This window comes from Rutilus rutilus (genome assembly GCF_951802725.1).
Source record: "Rutilus rutilus genome assembly, chromosome: 1".
In the NCBI taxonomy this organism is placed as follows: domain Eukaryota; kingdom Metazoa; phylum Chordata; class Actinopteri; order Cypriniformes; family Leuciscidae; genus Rutilus; species Rutilus rutilus.
Genome location: NC_140209.1, coordinates 59,294,107 through 59,314,469, shown reverse-complemented (window position 1 = coordinate 59,314,469; position 20,363 = coordinate 59,294,107). Strand labels below are relative to the sequence as shown.

The 20,363-nt window shown below is 39.3% G+C and overlaps 1 protein-coding gene across 1 annotated transcript; it reads right to left on the bottom strand.

Moving 5' to 3' along the window:
* Window positions 1-124: 124 nt before the first annotated feature.
* Window positions 125-19,721, bottom strand: cdr2l (cerebellar degeneration-related protein 2-like). The gene is made up of 6 exons (XM_084415814.1): window positions 19,525-19,721; window positions 19,172-19,290; window positions 7,494-7,606; window positions 5,026-5,174; window positions 3,700-3,864; window positions 125-1,970 (listed from the first exon to the last, which is right to left on the bottom strand). Exons 2-6 carry the CDS (start codon window positions 19,248-19,250, stop codon window positions 1,061-1,063), a joined length of 1,416 nt encoding a protein of 471 aa, XP_084271940.1. The 5' UTR covers window positions 19,251-19,290; window positions 19,525-19,721; the 3' UTR covers window positions 125-1,060.
* Window positions 19,722-20,363: the final 642 nt, after the last annotated feature.

Here is a 20,363-nt window from a genome sequence, read left to right as displayed (position 1 = left end):
GATGGATGCATTTGCGACATGCGCACTACTTAATAGACCTGTTGTCCACGCGGACACACAAATTGGGCTGTACAGGGGTATACTTTAGGCTTTATTCTAAAGAGGAGACTGACTAACAAGTGTCCACAGTTCATTTTGATTTTACTTTATTGTGAGGGATGGGGTTATTCAAAATGGTTAAGTAACACCAGAAATTAGCCAACATCGAGAAAGATTTGTGTTCATCCAGAAGTACCAATTGTTGTAGACTCTGAATATATAGTCATGCTTATGGGTCTACTATAACTAATAAGCACCTCAAAAAAATACTGAATATCATCTAAATAAATGGAACCAACCTAAAACTTTTGTAAGCCCAGTGACTAGTGCTTCCTCATTCTAGTAATCTAGTACCTTGTGGGCACCTTTAGTTCCTGGTGGACAGGTTCACCCAAACTCCCAGCCAGCCAGCAAGATTAGAACTTGATTTTCTGCATTTTCTGATTCCAGTTTTGTGTGAACTGTGCGTCAGATGGTCAGTCTGTGGGCCGAGACTGTTGCATGTAAGATTTTTCACAGAACAAGGGTTTCCTTCTAGACACAACCCTACAGCAGATTCATCCTGATCACTCCACTCACTCACTCACTCGTTCATCCATATGCTCAAGGTAATAAATGTATCAAACACCCTTCTAAAGCAAAGTGTGATTTAATATTGAACAAAAGTGGTTACACAACGCTGTGGTTATTCATAACATGTAATACATGCGAGAAAGGAAATAATCAGCAATGATCATCTTCAGGGTGAATATGGTTAACATTTTTAACCAATAGTGAGTAATATGGTCTACACTAAAAGGCCAACCCGGCAAAAGCACATTAGACGACGAACATCCCGTTAACAGAAAAACCACCATTTATCTCTTGATATGTGGCACCAAATGATTCAGGGATGGGTTGTACTAAACAGCCCTCTCTAAACATCTTTCTGACTGTAGTTTCGGAAAAAAGAAAAGTAAGACGTTACATGAACGACTGAGGAAACAGAATCAGTGGCACGAATATTAAGAGCGAAAATCGGCTATTTTCCACCTTTCCTCCCTTTGGTGGAGTTTGTGTCACTTTTCCTCCCTTTGGTGGAGTTAATGTCGCTCTTGGTCCTCTGCAAGCGGGAAAAGATCTCCTTGAAGAGGGCTTTGTACTCGGGAGTGTTTTGGCTCAGCCGCTTGTCCACAGCCTCCACTTGCCGGCTGATTCCCTCCAGGGCCTCAGGAGTCGAGGGCGTCTGTGGGGGAGTGGGCGGCCGCTGGGGTTCTGCGATCCGGCACTCCTTCATGGACGGGTCCCGGGACACGGGTCGGGAGGTCTGCACCTCAGCGTGGCATAGACTCTCCTCGTGGCGCCGGCACTTCCCTAGCAGCTCCTCGTACTTCTCCAGGAGGGCGTGATACTGCTCATCCACCTCCCGTAGGATGGACATGCCCCTCTTCCGGACGCCGTTAGCATGAAGCGCGTAGCTGCCTTTGCGTCTCCCTGAGGCATCGAGCGCAGAGATGGCGTCTAAAGCCGTGTCACTGCAACTCTTCCGGACGGGCGCCGCATCCCCGTTCTGAGTTCCAGCCATGACGGCATCATCCGGCGTGTCCGTCTCGGGGGCGCTGTTGAGCAGCGTTTGCTCCAGGCCCTCGTCTCCGCTTAGCAGGCAGGCTCGGGACTTGCGGAGCTGCTGCATCTCCTGTAGCTCCGCCTCCAGTTCGTACACACGCCGCTGGCAATTCTCCGCCCCCGTGAGACGCTGCTCCAAGCGCTCGAACTCCTGTAGCACCGCGCCACATTCCCGCTCGGCCGCCTCACGCCGACCGCGCTCGGCCGCCACGGCTGCGCGCAAAGACGACACCATCACGCGCAGATGCTCCTTCTCTTCGTCAGCGGGCGGACATTCCTCTAGGTCACCGCTGCCCGGGTAGGACACCATGAAACTATCCTCGTACCTGCAAAAGAAACACCAAACCATAGGCACAGAGAACACACCGTGATGGATACAGAGAACAGAAAATTCAGGTTTTAGAGACTACAATAATGCTGCATGGTAACACATTTTTAAAGTCCCAGTGTAATGGAAGCATCACATTTTCTTGCATATAGTGACGTATAGAGTTGTAAAAAAAAGTACAGACTTGGCAAGTCGATTAAATTGTGACTCTTTGAGCGGAATCCTAAACACCTCTGATTGCCCATTGTGTTCACGAGCTCATCAGATATGTCTGTGATTGGCTACAATGATCGACGCACAGGAGCTTTTGAAAGTGTTTTGAAAAACGGGAGCGGGAGCGTTTGAAAGCACAAGCAGGCGTCCATCAAACGCTCCCGTGTGTATCTGTGTAAGCCTCTCGGTGAAGAGCGTCATTGATGTATATTTACAACATGTTTTTGAAGCGCTGGTCATTGTAGCCAATCACAGACATATCCGATGAGCGCATGAACAATAGCCAATCAGAGGGGTTTATGATTCCGCTCAGCGCGTCACATTTTTTTAATTTCAGTACCGACTTGATACCGAAGTCGGTACTTTTTGACAACTCTAGTGACGTACATCTGGGAGTGTGGAGAAAAGTAGGGTATGATTGGTTGATGTTGAGATGTGGGCCTTGAAAAGTGGTGAACTTGGAATGGCGTGGACTAAATCGCATACTGTATTGTAGGTACTAAATTTGGTTAAAAACTTGCTTCATGAACATGATTACGTACTATATAGTAAAAATGTGTGTAGTATGAATAAAATTTGGATGTACAGCATCCATGTTATCACGTGACCTATGGCATCAGTTGCGTCGCTTCACTGCCATTCACAAATCCTCTCCTGTGGCCTCATGGGATAATAAAGTGTCCATTGAATGCACACCTCAGAATCTCACCGAAAGTAGTAGGTCATCTGGGGACTTTTTGCCTACTGTTTTATGAATACTACGAATTTGGACATACTACTTGTCTCACGTACTGTATGATATGATATGATATGATAGTATGCAATTTTGGACACAGGGTAAATGATTGGAGAAGTCCTGCATCAAAAGTCTGTCATTTTTATGATATGAAAAATTATGAGGTAAAAAAAACCAAAACATACATGGATTTGTTCACAATAAAAAAAATGATCAGGGTTCCCTAGGATTTCTAAAAGCCATTTTATTGAGCCTGCACTCAGAAACCTCAATTTCTAGACATATTTTAGAGCTGAACATAACTAGAAAAATATGTTTAATAGTCCAATTCTCTAAAACTGTGAGAGCCTTATTTAAAATATTTTACTTTAAATATAAAACTGAAGCAAGCCCCAAATTATTCAAAAGATATGTCAATTGTAACTGTCAATTGAATTGTGAAAATGGCTCCAAACTAAAATGGTTCAAAACCATTTTGTGGAGTTCGTTTCTACTCAAAGGGTATTTTGGATAAAGGTATTTTGAGTATGTTGTTAAAGAACAGTACGATCTATTTGAACGCACTGTCCTTCTGTCCCGCACAGCCTCGTTTTCATTCCTGTCACAAAGTAAATATGGCGCTACCCTGACCAAGGTCTATTTCATTCTGTTCCCCTCTTTCTTGTAAATTACTGTTTGTCCACGGTGAGATGCTGTTTTCTGTGTCATTTTCCCCTGTGGACACATTTTTTAATGACACGACACATCTCCGCTGCAGATGTAATAAATCGGGACGTACCTGGGAGCGGTGCAGAGCTCTTTGAGGCAGGGAAAAGAGTGCACTGTCTTTCTCCTCTCTTTCTTTTCTCTGTGAACCCTGAGCTCCTCCAAAGTGCGCAATTCCTCCACGCGAGCCGTTAGCGTGTCGACCTGCCCCTGAAGCATCTCCATGGTACTTGTCAATCTGTATGAATATGTGTGCATATGATCACTCAATGCATGAGACAGCCAGACAACATAAACCATATCAGAAATGTGATGTTCTCTGGTATTGTCCATTGGATTGTCAGATAATACAGAAATGTACCATCAACCTTTGAATAATGTAAATGCCCTAATATAATTTCAGTAAAGGGATACAAAAGAAGGCAAGACTGTAGCCTGGAGATGTCACAAGATCAATACAGTAATCCTGATTTGATGGAAGACGGTAAGTGGGAACTAGTCAGATAATGAATCTGAAGGTTTACCTCATGAATATTAATTGATTGAGGCTCCAGGAAGGTTACAATGCAATATCAGCATGACCAAATTAATATTTATGAGCTGAGCCTTTGCCAGAGTAAAGGCCTGTTCACATCAGGGCGATAGCTGTAAAAAATAGTTTTAAAATTCGTTCGAAATGTAAAAGAATAGTTATGTGTATGTATAGAATATGGTTACACTTTATTTTAAGGTGTCCGTGTTACAGTGTAATTATGCATGTACTGCATGTATACATATAATTATGCATTCAAGTACTGAGTAATAATAATTAACTATGTACTTACTATAGAGATTGGGGTTTGGTTCAGGGTTAGTTGCATGTAATTATGCATAATCTATAGATATTAATACAGTAACTACATGTAATGTGAGTAACAAGGACACTATAAAATAAAAAAGTGTTACCTAGAATATATAGAATATGTAATAGTCCACAATTGTAAATTACACATGATTCCCAGACCGTAACATAGTGTTGGCCCAGATCCGGCCCACATCTGGGACACGTTGATCCACATGTACCACATGTGGGCCAGATCTGGGCCGACACTATGTTTCTGTCTAGGTTGGAATCACTTTCACAACGATTTTTTCCAGCTGATGAACAATATAAACAATTACAGCCAATCAGAACCCATCCTGCTTTAAAGAGCTCGAGCATACATTGACGTGGACGCTAATATAGTTATCATTCTTTGTGTGAACGGGCCTTTAGACTCATAATGTCAGGAATATATCAGTTTTAGAGAGGTACAATAGATTAACTGGTATTGACATTTTCGGTACCGAAGTACCAGTACTTGTGTCGTTCCCGGTGTGCAGTGGGTTTCCCATGATGCTCTGATAAGGTATGGCTCACCTGTCAATCTTCTGCTGAGAAGCTTTGCTTTCCAGCACCAGTTTCTCATTGGTTATCTCCAGCTCTCGGGCCGTCACATCCAGCTGCTCGTACACTTTAGCGTGCTGCTCGTTCATCTCGCGTAACATCTCCATCTGCTTGGTCAAGTACTGACACGAAGACACACATGCAGAGTATATGAGATCACTGTAAACAGGGCTATTGGTGAATGTTTTCTACAGTGCGTGTCAGACTAGTTTTGTGATTGTTCTTATGATTTACAGTATGAGAGTATTGAGACGTTTTAAAAAACCTTTAGGGTTGACAAGTTTCATTAAATGAATCAGTTTCAGTGAATCGATTCAATATGCTGATATTATGTAAACCTAATTAAGAAACCGTCCAATAATGTGTCTCCCAATGATGATGAAATATCACAGTATCTTGTTTTGTTTTTCTTCTTCATATGATGGAGCCAATGTTCACAACTACAGTCAAATGTGTTCAAGCTATTATAAAACGGCATATTCTTGTGGAAAGTTTGGTAATCTCTTGTGAAATGAGTTTTTGTGTTAAATATCGCTCTAAACTTTCCTTCACTAAGCTTAAGACCATAAACCCCTTACATTTCTCATTTTTTCCTGTGCTTGGATTCATACGGCTACAGCCCAAGCGGTCTCAGCATTACAGGTCTGAGATATCTAAATGCTGTGCGATCCACACAGAGTGAGGCCAGTATCCGTATATATCCGAGCAACAGCAGCTTATTGTTCTCAGATATGTAACGGAGTCTTTGTTCGGCGGGTCTGGCACACGTACAGGCGACTCCCACCGCATGTGCTCTCCTCTACAAACACGCTTCATGCGCTCCGTTAGCATCGTGCTGATATTTAATTGGCCCGTCGGCGGGAAATCTGGAGAAAATGATTCATCGCTGAGACATGCACCATTCAGAAGGCAATGTCAATTCATTTCCTCAACGTTTTTAATATGAATTCAATATGAAAAATGAACACAACATGTGGGATATGTCCACAAACTGTAGATGATATTAATACCGTAATCAAAGTTTGAAATGCCAACTGTAATTTTTTTGTTGTTTGATTGTTTAATGCATATACACAGCATTTCATTATATTCCATAAATATACTTAATATATTCTAACATTGCAAAATTGATGGAAAAAAATTGATTCAGCAAATTTGATTGATTTCATGACGTTTTTGGAAAACAAAATGATTCCGTTTACATGTGAGATTTAGACAATACTGCGATTAAACTTTACCTCATGTAAACAATACTTCTGTCAAATTAATGCGAGTGATAATGGCAGTAATATATGTGGTGTACGCCGATTATAATGGCAATAAACAGGCATGTAAACTCTTTAATCGCATCTATCTCACTCTGACCGTGTGCGTGTGACGGAAACGGATGACGTTGTCATGCGCAGATTCGTAAACATGGCATTTTTGGGATGCTGAACGCAACACTCATGACATAAATATAATGCAGTATATTGATGGGCGAAAACATTGAAATGAAGATATTTTAGGCGCGTCACTGAAAAAACCCATAGAAATGTGTTTTGTATTTGACTGAAGCCTGCGATACACCTAGAAGAAATGGCAGTAATATTAACCACAATTCTTAGTGAATAATCAGAATGATGAAAATTGCATGTAAATGAGTGAAGAGTTCTGCCAGTGTCAGCTGCGAATAAGTCCTTACTCTGATTATTTAAATTAATAATCACATTATTAGTGCACATGTAAACATGGTCAGTGTGGAAGACATTATGTGGTGGTTTAGGGTGCACAATTAGGAGGCTTTCACACTTGGTTTGATAGGCTAGTCCGAATCAGAATTTGATTGCTACCTCCGGATTGTATTCGCATTATATTATTTGGGTCCGAACCGCGGTACGCGTGCATCATCAAAGTAGCAGCTGTTTACCCATGTTGCTTTGTAATGACAATGCAGGAGGAGGCGGCTGCAAATGCATCACTTTTATATTTGGGTTTTTGAACCTTTGATTGTGTTTCCAAAGCGTCAGTGCATAACCGCACTTGCGTCTATCTGTCGCGAATATACTGCAAATATTCAATTTAAAGGATGTGGAAGTGAGCAGAAATTAGATCATGTTTATGTGAAATCATACGTCGTCAATAGCGGTATATTTAGTATGATTTAGTTCATATCAGCAGCGATCCTGAATCCGCATTAAAAAGGGTGGTCTGGGTACGGTTCGGAAAGCAGCCTTTACATAATCCAAAGTCTGACTAATCGAACCCGAGGTGCGCTCCAAAAGGGCTGGTGTGAAATAATCTAGATTACTGGCTAATAACTGTTTAGCAGTACTGAACTTGTCTAATTAGTTGTGAAATACAGTATTGTCATACATTAATAAGCATAATTATGTGACGGCCAGTTCATGAGAGAATGTGTTCTCGAGCAGTGTTTGAGCAGACGTGGGGCTGGTCTGTACCTCGATCTCCTGCACCTGCTCTTCATTGTTGATGTACATCTGCTGCAGCGAGTCCTCCAGCTCTTTATTGCGCTCCAGGAGGGTTTTACCCAGCTCGGCTGCCAAGTGCAGATCTGAGACAAAAACACGGCACAATATCAGGGGATCTGCGAGGAAGTCTTTTGTTTCTTTTTTTTTTTTTTCTCCATTAAGCAGCACATTGTGTACTGCAGGTGTTTCAGCATTAGGAAAAACAAATTCTGGTTACCACAGGTTTCCATTCATTTCTATTGGGCAATTAAAGAGAACCCACCAAATGTTTTAAGTGTATTTTTATTTATGTTTTTACTTCAAATACAGCATGAATTTAAAAGGCCGCTTAAAGAAGATAACTGTGAAAACAAGTAATTTAGTGACACGAAATTTGTGTGAAATCACACTGTTGGGGTCAGTAGGATTGAATTAATTAATTATAGGATAGTACAGACTTTTACATGGCTACCAAAATATTTCTATTTCAAATAAATGCTGATCTTTTGAACCTTCTATTGGTCAAAATAGAAAAATGTTCATGTTTTCCACACAAATATGAAGCAGCACAACCGTTTTAAACACTGATAATAATCAGAAATGTTTCTTGAGCATCAAATCATCATATTAAAATGATTTCTGAAGAGAAAGACTGGAGTAATGATGCTGAAAATTCAGCTCTGATCACAGGAAAAAAAATTACATCTTAATCATATATCACAATATAAATCAGTTATTTTCAAATGTAATAATGTTTCACAATAATACTGTTTTTACTGCATTTCTGATCCACATACATGATGCAGTCTTGGTGAGCATGAGAGATTTAGCTAATCTTAGCATATACCCAACATTTTGAACAGTAGTGTACATCTGAACATGCATATTTTATTACAGGTAAAATAAAGGTAAAAGTAAATTCAGTCTGATGGGCCTGTTTTCCCCACACCAGTATATGATGTTCTGCTTACTGTATCTGAGTCTAAGCTAAATCCATTATTATCAGTGACTTTCTAACAGATAAATACAGAATTACGCTGATAATATAACACCAGAGGCTGAAATGATTGAATGGTTCTGACATTTACTACTTGCAAGGAGCTCTACCTCACACAAGCAGAGTGTGTTTCTCTGCGGTAGCTTCGGCATTAGTGCCGTCGGTGTGTTAAAACCTGAGAAAGGAGCGAAACGAGGGCAGAGAAAATCCTGCGGTTTAATTCCGCCTAAAGGAGGTGATTTTATTTTAATCCTTCGTGTTTTCTGATGAACATGAGCCAGAGTGACGTCAGCCAAGACACGACTGAAGAAATCAAAGACAAAGAGAAAGAGCGGCAGGATCCGCTGAATGTGAAGCGCGTGTTATAAAGGCTCTGATGTCTGGCCTTCTGTCACTCAGCAGAAAGAGAAGAATAGGATAGAGAATATGAAATGTCTACTTGAACGGATGAAGACCAGAATCTTCAATGAATAGTTTCCTTATAGTTGGATAAACATATTTTAACATCAAATGACACACTAAACCTTGACAACAGTAGCTATGTTTCCATCCATTTTTATGCAAATTTTGGGTTATTGCATATATAAAAAAAAAACACTGGATGGAAATTGCACGTAAAAATGCGGATATGCGCTCAATTGAGGCAGATCATTTTTTATCTAATAAGACGACGTGCATAAATTATGATGGAAACACATCAGATGAATAAATCCCTCAGTGCGCAACAAAAAGACTTTGCCTCAACAGTGATTGGATAACTGGAGTAACCAGTGGACCAATCACATCACAGCATCTCAAATGTTGGCTTGGTTGTTCTGAAATGCTTGAGCCAAAGTCTCATCGCAATGGTTTAATTCCCTCTCAGAAGCGTCTCACGTGGTTGTGTCCCCAAACACCAGCATCCGAACACAGGAGAACATGACTGCGTTTATTGAGTTTTTTATTGCGCACTGAGACGCAACTCATTCATGACGGAGGAATAAAAAGCGCCAGTTTCAAAATAATTCCCTGTTTGCAACAACTTTAATTTTGATACAGATATTTTGCAGCAATATCCCAGGAAGTGACGGTTTTGTCCTCTTGAAACGCTGGTTTATTCGCAAATAATCCAATTTTGCGCATGAAGTTTAATTTGCACATTTGGATGGAAACAGCTAATTTTTGGTTGTATTGAGGCTGTTGTCCTTCTGATTCTTTGTTTTTGTCTCCCATTCCTTGTTTTTCCTCCTCAGCCGTATCTCCATAGAGAGCGCAGTGTGATTTGACACTAAACCCCCCATTCAGAGACACAAACACAGTCCTCCAGTCTCCTCAGATGGCGTTTTAATACCCAGCAGACACTGGGAACATGCTAGCGGAGACAGCGTCACACACACAGGGGAGGAAGTGACATCGTGGGAGGTGCTGAAGTATTAAGATCTGAATCATTGACCTCCATTACACTGATATGAATGCAGAGATTTATCATGAGATGAGACGACGCCAGCGACGAGGCAAACATGCTATATTGAGGAAGCACAGAGCATCACGCGCATAAATCACACAAGAGCGTTTGGGGCCGCAGTGTAACACACTTTCCTCCTGTGTCTGTGTGTGGAAACTGATCCCATGGGAGTCGAGAGAGAATAACACATAGATAGATAAACACATAAACTGTAAGTAGGTATCAAAACTATTTGTTTACATTTCATTTTCGGATCCATTGCTCTAGTGGTGTTCTTGCAGTGCATTATAGGGATGCACCGATATAAACCGCCATTGGCTAAGAATGATCTTGTTATGGCTGAAAATCCTATTTTACTATTGTCAATTAAAATGTTAAAAGTGAAATCTGACATTGATTATGAACAGGGAAAAAAAATTAGCCGATAAAACAGATGACTGTTTGTTTAGTGCTTTTGTAACTTCACTGTTTGAATTAAGGCCCCAATATACTCGCGGCGAAGTCCTTTATCGATCTTCGTTTAGGGGTAAAAAGAAGTTGGAAATACCTTTGAAGTGATATTACTGTTAGCGAACATCCAGACGCCGTCCACGCTGCTGAGAGCGACGTTTAGATAAGGAAATATGTGCTGCACGCTTTCCTCTCAATAACAAAATAAACACACAACAAAAAAATGACAGCGGTGAGAAAACAGTTGTTAAGAAAGCATCTGATCATAGCGATATGGAAATGTTTGCGACGGCTCTGCAATTCGGCACGCCAGTCAAGTCATGTCACGTTTATATATATATATATATATATATATATATATATATATAGCACTTTATACAACAGATTGCTTTAACGCAAGCAGCTTTACCATATAAAACATGAAAAACAGCATCAGTGTTGCTTTCAATTAGAATTACAACTTAAGTTCCTACTATAAAGCAGCTCTCCAGTGTGTTCGTGTTTTTACTCACGGATGTCAGATTCGAGAAGAAATGAACCGGAGAAGATTTCCACGCCAAAGAAGGCGGAGCCTCAGAGCCACACCCACCTATTATGTCATCGTCACGGACCAATGGTAGTTTCCGGAAAGTTTGATTTGGCAAGCCTTTCGAACTCCTGAAATGAACTTCTTTTTGGCCTGATCTTGTTCAAAATAACGTCACATCAGTTCGTTCTTTGATTTTGCTTGAAGTATCCACCTTATTTTTAACACTGCTAACTCACTGCTAAACTCTCATAGTACGATGCATCGTTGGAGAAATGGACTAGCTAGTCACTAGCCAAAACCATAGTAAGTCTGTCACACATTGATTCAACAAAAGAAAGAATTCCTGATATTATCCTTAACATTTGTGACCCTGGACCACAAAACCAGTCTTATTTTCTGAATAAATAAGCTTTCCATTGATGTGTGCTTTGTTAGGATAGGACAATATTTGGACGAGATACAATTATTTGAAAATCTGGAATCTGAGGGTGCAAAAAAAAAATCTAAATATTGAGAAAATCTCCTTTAAAGTTGTCCAGTTATGTTGGCGATTGTGCTGCATTCACTCACAAAAATACATTTTTGATATATTTACGGCAGGAAATTTACTAAATATCTTCATGGATCGTGATATTTACTTAATAGCCTAATGATTTTTGGCATAAAAGAAAAATCGATAATTTTGACCCATACAATGTATTGTTACAAATATACCCGTGCGACATGTGACTGGTTTTGTGATCCAGGATCACATTTTATTGATATGGTTAAAATTGTGCATCCTTACTACATTGCTGTAAATGTTAACACTGGTGTCACAGCACTTCTTGGATAAGGTTGTTGCGTAACAACAGCAGAATGTGATATTCTGTACAGTCAGACATTTTTAGTAACAGCCTTGAAACAAGGTCAGCGGTGATCTCTGAGAAACCACATCCTAACTAAGCATTTTTCTTAATTAACATTCTCAATGAGGATGTGTTCCTCTGAAGAGCCTTTCCAAGCTAACATGCACGTTACAGACACACCACGCCTCACTCGCCCGAGGACATATATAGGCCTCATGTGCACTGAGGTTTTCTGCACGTGTGGTTTCAGATCAACACACGACAAGACAGCAAACCAAGAACAAGTGCAAAGCCCTTTACAACTACAGCTCAAGCTGAATCTTTACATCCTCCACCAGCACCAAACAGATTTACTACTCACTTTATCTAGAGTAGTGCTTGCCACCAAAACGCTGAAGTCATAATCCAGTCATAAAAATGTAATTTACTGTATAATGTCATTGGATTTAGCAAAATGAGATGAGATGTGTGTGTGGGGGAGGGGGGGGTAAAGGTCTATTTTATATATTATATATATATTTTATATCTATTCTATATATATTTTTTTAAATGTTTTTTTTAAGGTTTACAGGGGGTGTGACCAAAAAAGTTTGAGAACCACTGGTGTAAGCGCTCTGTGAAGAGCATCAAAGGTTTCTATTTACAACGTGTTTTTGCAGAGTTGATCTTTGTAACCAATCACAGACATGTTTGTTGAGAGGTATTTATGTTAGTCAGAATCTGCTCGATAGAGGGCTGCAGTGATGATGTATTTTTGTTATAGTTAACATCGGAAGTTAACATCATCCTGGTTCCCTCGACAAAACACACAACTGGATTGTTCCATTGGCTTTAGGATTATTGCAGAAAATAAGGGACTGGTTTCATAGACTTAGATTAAGCCAGGATTAGACCTTAGTTCAATTAGGGCATTTAAGTAGCTTTTATAATCGTAACCTAAAAAAACATTACTAGTGTGAATGTGACATATTTTCAGCGCAAGTTGCTTTCAGTTAAAAACTCAGACATGTATTTTTGTCTGGGACTAGGCTTAAGCCCTGTCTGTGACAAACAAAAGCTTATGATTCGTACATGTTTTGTTCATCCTGATAATCTTCACAAATTAACAATTTGTATGTTTTTGTTTTGTTTTTGTTTTACAATCGGCAGAAGTCAAAATCTACATGGACTCCTTATACTCCCTGTGCGGTGTCCTTTTGGTCTCTCCAAGTGTCCTTTTTTGGAAAGACATCTAAATTTACCTTGAAAAAAACATGCAGAAAATACAGTTTTGGGAAAATCATCCTTCAATCTGACAGCTTTCTTTGCTGCATATAGCAAATGATGACAAAATGAATGCGTCAAACAAGATAAATGACGCATGCTTAATTTCAATGCGAATAATCGCACCCTTTTTGAGTGATTCAAATTTTTTTATCTATTGACAGCCATATTCAAAACAGATCTGTGCATTAAGTCTTGGAGTGTAAGTTACCCACCACTTGATCTGTTACCTGTAATATGTTTCTTTAATTTTCATTTGATCTTTTAAATCCAATGCTCACTTAATGTAACAATAAGGCTTTAATGTGTTATCTACTCATAATTATTAACAGCATTAATGATTAATTAATTAAATTTATTTTCTATTTTCAAATAGTACAAATTAAAAACTATTAAAACAAAACAATCACTATAGCGTTTGCTATGGTGCCGAACCGTGAAATTTTACTGCCATTGTTACAGACTGCTGAAATTTTGGTACCGTGACAACACTAGTTTGGTTTAACGTACAAATTATGATAGGAATATATTGGCATTGTTCAGAAGAATGTACTTCTTAAAAGTAATAATAATTATTAGGGATGCACTGATGTGTTGCCCAATAATCAGTATTGGACGATTTTTTTAAACAATCCCTTAAACAGCGATGACCACAGTAGTCTCGAATTACTTTCCACTGGCTGACGATGACAAAAGAATTAAAATTTTTAAGCTCTGCAATTCTAGAACTTCACAATTTCTGAAAAAAATAAATAATAATAATAATCAAACATTTCATATGGCATGATTGTTAAAACTTCATTAAATTATTAATTGGATAAAGTTTCATTAATTATGATTATATTATCTTTTTTTGATTGTTAAAATATAAAACCATTAGCAGACACACTTGCAGCACAAATGTGCAGGATGCGTTACGAGCCAAAGTTTAGTTAAGACCAAGGGCGAAATTGTCAATCACACATTGGGGGGGACAGCTGTGGGATTTTTTGTGTTGGCGCATGCACACATTTTTTTAATCAAAATAAAATAAAAGTCAGAGTCCGAACACTTACCAGCATACAACAGTCATGCTGTTAAGTGTACTTGATACTTCCAGGGGGCATGCTCCCCCGGAAGAAAATTTTTTACATTTTAAAGGTAAGTTCATTAATCTGGTGCACTTTGAGTCACCCGAATCCACTGTTAAAAATAAATAATCCACCCGTAAACCGCCCGAACCTATGATATTCTCTGATTTAGATATCTGCATCTGATCATCACATTACAATTATTCAAATTCTTAGTGTTAAGCATGATAATATGGTAACATATCACACTGACATAGGCTGATTTAAAATGAACATTTATTTAAAATAAAAGTTCTTCTTTTGCCAAAATTATATTTCCTTAATAGCCTAAACAGAGGCTTTACTCAGTTTGGGCCATGCAAATTATGGGAGTTTCCCGGGAGAAATAACAAACCGGGAGGGGTCCGGGAGATAGGGCTAAAAAACGGGAGAAACCCGGGAAAAACGGGAGTGTTGACAGGTAGGCCAAATGTCTGTCAGATTTCGCGCTCCTCTTCTTCTGTTTGGTTTTTCCTAACTTACTGGCGGTGCACGAGCTACTAAAGGTATAGGGAAAACATGACATGGATTTCAGAAGAAATAGGTTTTGTTAATGTATAGTGTAAGGCCAGTCGAATGGATTTGGGAAATGGACCTGGAAATGGAAATGGAAATGGATTTTATATTTTCGGAGCTGGAAAGAAAGATGTATTTGCAATCACATCGATATTGCCCGCATAATCATACAGTATGATCAAATATGGGGGGGGGGGGGGGGGGCAAATTGTCCTTCTTTGAATATTGGGGGGGACGTGTCCCCCTGTCCCCCCATAGAATTACGCCTATGGTTAAGACTAGAGGTTTGTTCAAATCCCTTAAGAATGAGCAACAACCATGATTGCCTTATCAAATATCACTGTTTTAGGATACGTTTACACGACAATGATATGCTTAAAATGGGAGAAGTTTTCCCTTTGAGTTTTCCATGTACAGACGACACCATTGTCAAAACGATCATTTCTCTTTTGTTTTGGAAGATTGTTTATATTTCTTTTATGTATCGACTTGTTCTGTTTGTTAATATTGAAAAAAAAAAAAAAAAAAAAAAAAAAACGCTGTATTTTCGCCATTAGATGGCGATGAAACACTATAGACTGAACAAACGCATGTGCGTGACGTCACCGTTTTCCGCGATTCGCAGATTTTTTGTTGTTTACACAGAGACCGTTTTCAAAAACTTGCATTTGCACAAAGTTCACGTTTTCAGGCAGATGTCAAGTAAACAAACGGCCAAAACGCATAAAAAGTGAAAAGTTTTTAGTTGAAAACGGTGTCGTGTAAACAGCACCTCAGTAATGTATCCACCTCATTACACATAATTATGTGTTATGTAACCAAATGTAAGTAAATAAGACACTAAAACATCACCTAATGCATGTTTGAATAGATATTTGATCTGCCATATGTAGATAATCAGAAAGCTGATTATCTCCATGTACTGTGTGCTTAGTGCTGTTTGCTTCTGAAGTGTCTCTCGGCTGAGTGATGTCGTCTTTCACCCTCGTTCTGCCCAGCTGTATCGTCCCCTTCAAAAGAGACAGCCGTGCCAGGAGTCCCAATCAGAGCATCCCAGCCAGCCTTAAAGGGTAACTCTCGACAAAATGCAGCCAAGGGTCTTTTTGTTAATCTACTCGAGGCGAACTTTCGTTTAAAAGCATAATTAGAATGGAAACGACACTTTTAAGTTTGACCGTATTTTCGTTTTCGGTCAAACTGCCTTTTGAAAGGGAGTGCTTGGGACACGACTATGATAGCATCAAAAATCGCTATTTTTAAAACACTAAGAAGGCTCGACACAACATGAAACTTTGCTCGAAGTATCACCAGGGGCTCTACACATGAACTCGAACATTGAGAACATTGTTTGTGTACACAGAGTTTACTAAAAAGAACGATTATTGAACAACTCACTGTTGCCGTGTCCGCCGGTATTTTGACAGTCAAAAATAGTCGATCTCCGAATGCAATGTAACAGGAAGGAGAGTAAAGATGGAAAGCTCCTAAAGCTTAGTTCCATATAAATTCACAGATAATTTGTTGTTTTGTCGTTAGTGAAAATCAATATTGACCTTGTATTTGAAAAAGGATCCTCATATAAGAAGCAATACTAAAATTCAGAGTCAGTTCATTCGCATTCGGAGATCGACTATTTTTGACTGTCAAAATGCCGGCGGACGGAAACAACAACAGATGTTCAAAATCTTTCTTTTTAGTAAACTCTGTGTACACAAACAATGTTTTCAATGCTCGCGTTCATGTGTAGAGCCCCTGGTGATACTTCGAGCAAAGTGTCATGTTGTGTCGAGCCTTCTTAGTGTTTTAAAAATAGCGATTTTTGATGCTATCATAGTCGTGCCCCAAGCACTCCCATTCAAAAGGCAATTTGACCGAAAACGAAACTACGGTCAAACTTAAGTGTCGTTTCCATTCTAATTATGCTTTTAAATGAAAGTTTGCCTCGGGTAGATTAACAAGAAGACCCTAGTTTGCATTTTGGCGAGAGTTACCCTTTAATGCCGCTCAAGTCACATACTGAACTCTTCCGTCCAGAGTGAATCCGCACTGAAGTCCTGTGGTTTTGGTTCAGCAAGCGAAATCACTCTTTATGGTGAAGTGATATCAAATCGTGGCCCTGAAACCACAAACTATTCCAGGCTCAGGAAATCCACTTCAAAACCAATGTTAGTTATCAAAACGCCACTAGCTGAGCGAGGGTGACATTTCACTCTTTTCAGATCTGAGCGGGCACTTCCTAAAACGCCATTTCCTCTTGGTGATGGATTGCTTCGAGATCCTGAAACGGATCAATACGGAGTCTCTGCGAAAGAGATTGTGTGTTAGGGCCCTCCATTAGCACAAAGTGCATGAATATTAGGCTACTTAGCTAATTTGATTGTGAACAAATATGCCTCTCTAAACATGGTATCATTAGCAGTCTTCCTGTAGCTGGCGGTGCATTTCCGAAGCATGTCTAAACATGCAAATCAAGCTTACTGCGATAATGGTAGAAGTGAGCCAATGCGTTTTGATAAGAAGATACACAACTGTGACTGTTCCCAGCGAATCGCCTCAGCCAAAGGATCGCTGTTCCGGATTCCATTTCAATCCCAATTCCTCAAATAGTCAGAATTCTCCAGTTGCCTTTCCTTCCCATTCCCACTGCACAGCTACAGTCAAACCAAAATGTATCCAGACACCTTCAACATTTCTCACAATATCAGTTTATTCACCATAGTTTGGAAAATAGCCATAAAATATGACAAGAACTCAATTGATATTTCACTGCACTGAAAAAAATGATTTATTGACTTAGTAGAATTTACAAAAAAAAATTATGTTAAATGGTTCCACATAATTCATTTTAGCTACATTAAACAAATGCATTACATTGAACTAAGTTCAGCTTAATGCATTTGTTTAAATGTAGCTAAAATCAATTGCGTGGAACCACTTACGATAAAAACATTTAGAAAATTCAATGAATTTACTGAAATCATTGAATTTACTAAAAAAAATTATCGTAAGTGGTTCCACGCAATTGATTTTAGCTACATTTAAACAAATGCATTAAGCTGAACTTAGTTCAAATGTAGCTAAAATCAATTATGTGGATCCAATTAACATAATTTCTTTTAGTAAATTCAACTAGTCAATGAATCATTTTTTTCAGTGTGGTTTTGTCCATCCTTCTGTTAGACTCTCTCACAGATGAATAAGGTTGAATAGCTGTCAGCTGTTAAATTTAACTACACAATTAGATAATACCAATTTAGGTCAAGCAATTGCCATGCAGTACTTAATTTTGTTCAGTCTGTGGTGTAAAAATGTCGCATTAGTAATTAAAGAAAAAACATGGTCAGGTCAAAGTGTCTGAATAATTTTTGGTCTCAAATTTATATACATTTTACTGGTAGTCCAATAGTTTTTGGGTATAATATGTCCCAGTTTACTTTATTTTGCTATCCTCACTTACATAAATGAACTATAGTGTCCTGCACCCTCTAGTAAAAACACATTAAAAAAATGATATCTGGCATCTGAATACTCTTTGGTTTGACTGTATAAGACACGTGCATCAGATCTAATTTAAGCATCCAGTTACTGGCTCATCATCAGTTCTACAGTACAGTGCAACAAAGTGTCCTGAAAATACATAAAGATCGGTCACAGGCTGTTCCACAGCTCAGCGTTTTCAGTGGGATTCAGTCCAGAGGGCAGAGAGAGGGCAACGACATCAGAGAGACACGAAGAGAGAGGCCCGTTTGTGCCGTCCGTCCTGGTTTCCTCTCGTTCAAACACAGCATGATGATATTGAAATAACTGGACTGGGGGGAGAGAAAAAAAGTCGGAAAACTCAAGATTGGAAAATAATCCAATCTGACATGTGAAACAGCTGTTGCATTGTACAGTCCAGAAACCAAATGACTCCCATTTGACCAAGTTGAGTTCCCATTACTTTTCCAGTTGTTCCTGTTGACTGGATTGCATTTAAAAAAAATGAAAACTCATAACTACTAGCTGATGAAAACAAATCATTAAATCACATTTATTCCTCATTTTTTGCAAATGAGGAATAGCCTACAAGCAATTTATAAATGCAATGCACCATCCATTCTCCAAAGCTGTTGGTAGATTGTGAAGGTTTAAGAAATGCAAATATCAGCTGATTTATATGATGCATCTCTGCTTACTACAATGAAAAAATAAACAGCACATTAATGCTTTGACTCTGCAGACACACGGATAGTGATGAGGAGGTTAAACCAGACTGAGCTAATGCTGAGCATCTGGACTGACACAGATCCAGAGGAAGACGTCATCCATTTACAGTCATCATCATCATCACAGATGGTCTCTAACCTTCAACCTCTAATGCATTTCCAAATATGACACGATCGAGACTCTATAAAGACAGGGGAAACCATTGTTTACACACACAATGAGCACTTTCTTTGTCCGCGGTTTGTCACTCACTCACACACCCGTCTTTGTTGTCAAACTGATGCGGTTTGTGGCGTTTAATTCTCACCTTGCTCCAGGTCTCTCTGGTCGTACCACGGCTCATCCTCTTCCGTGACAAACTCGTCCATTCTGCCGGCTCGGAGCATCAGTGTGTCGCGGTAAACGGAGGCTCAAAGATGCGGAGATCTATCAAAGCGATACAAATGCATGAGGTTGCAACATCTGACTTGTCAAGGCGTGCATGCAGTACATTTACAATCGCATTACATAAACACAGACTTTCCTAGATGTCTATATTGTGCGTTAAAACACACTTTAACCAGCTATTTTTTACGCGGAATAAATGTGTTTTTCGAGCAGCATCCGCGATGGAGAGATCCGCTCAACGCAACAATGACAGCGCGCGCTAACGTTACTTACTGCGAACAAACACGCGCTCCGTTCGCGTCAAATGTTTCCAGCATGCCAGGAGAAAATTTCCTAGGAATTAAAGGAAATGTCACGGTGTTGCCATTTAGTTCTGCCACGTTCAATCCCTCCCACTGCCGTGCTAAGCGCGGATATCTCTCCTCATCCGAGTTCCCAACAACATCCCGTTGGTTTCGCCCGAAAGAGAGGATGAAGTGCCCGAAATCCTACTATTGGGAAGGTCAGGTTCTTAATATTCATGAGACAGGTCTTCGCTATTGGTCGATGCAGGGCCACGTCAACAGTCTCTAATTAATATTTACAAAACAGGCGTCAGCCATTGGATGGGGTTTCAATCAACGAGCGAGTCTGTCAAAGATGGCCTAGTCATGTCTTCCAAAATATGAGGAAAAATATATTTTTCAATTTATTTTTCAACTTTTGATGTCAAAATGAAACGTGACCTGTGTCTGTTCAGACTAATCTTAAAATGTTTTTTTTTGTTTGTTTGTTTTTTAAGACTGGTCGTAACGTTTTAATGTCAGCTACATAAAAAGGTAGATTGGTCTAATTTAAAATGTAATTTTGCAATGTCTAATTTTGGAAAAGTAAGACTTGATCACCTCTTGTCTAACTGGTAGTTGGCCAAACTAGTTCTCAAACTAGACACAATCCAAGTTCATGTAACTGGCTACAGATTCATTTATTTTTTGCCAATGTTGATCCAACCTTTAGACAAACGTGAAAAATCTTCAAGTTCTATTAATTATGCACAAGCAAATAAATCCTTGCCACTGAAAAATGAACTGACACATCACCACAGTTTATTAATATTCATGACTTACCGCACA

Excerpts from the sequence above, each read along its gene's own strand:
- cdr2l (XM_084415814.1), bottom strand. The coding sequence starts at position 19,250 with ATGCTCCGAGCCGGCAGAATGGACGAGTTTGTCACGGAAGAGGATGAG. Across the intron at positions 7,607-19,171 it reads CCAGAGAGACCTGGAGCAAG|ATCTGCACTTGGCAGCCGAG; the intron begins GTGAGAATTAAA and ends TTTTTGTCTCAG. Across the intron at positions 1,971-3,699 it reads GAGCTCTGCACCGCTCCCAG|GTACGAGGATAGTTTCATGG; the intron begins GTACGTCCCGAT and ends TTTCTTTTGCAG.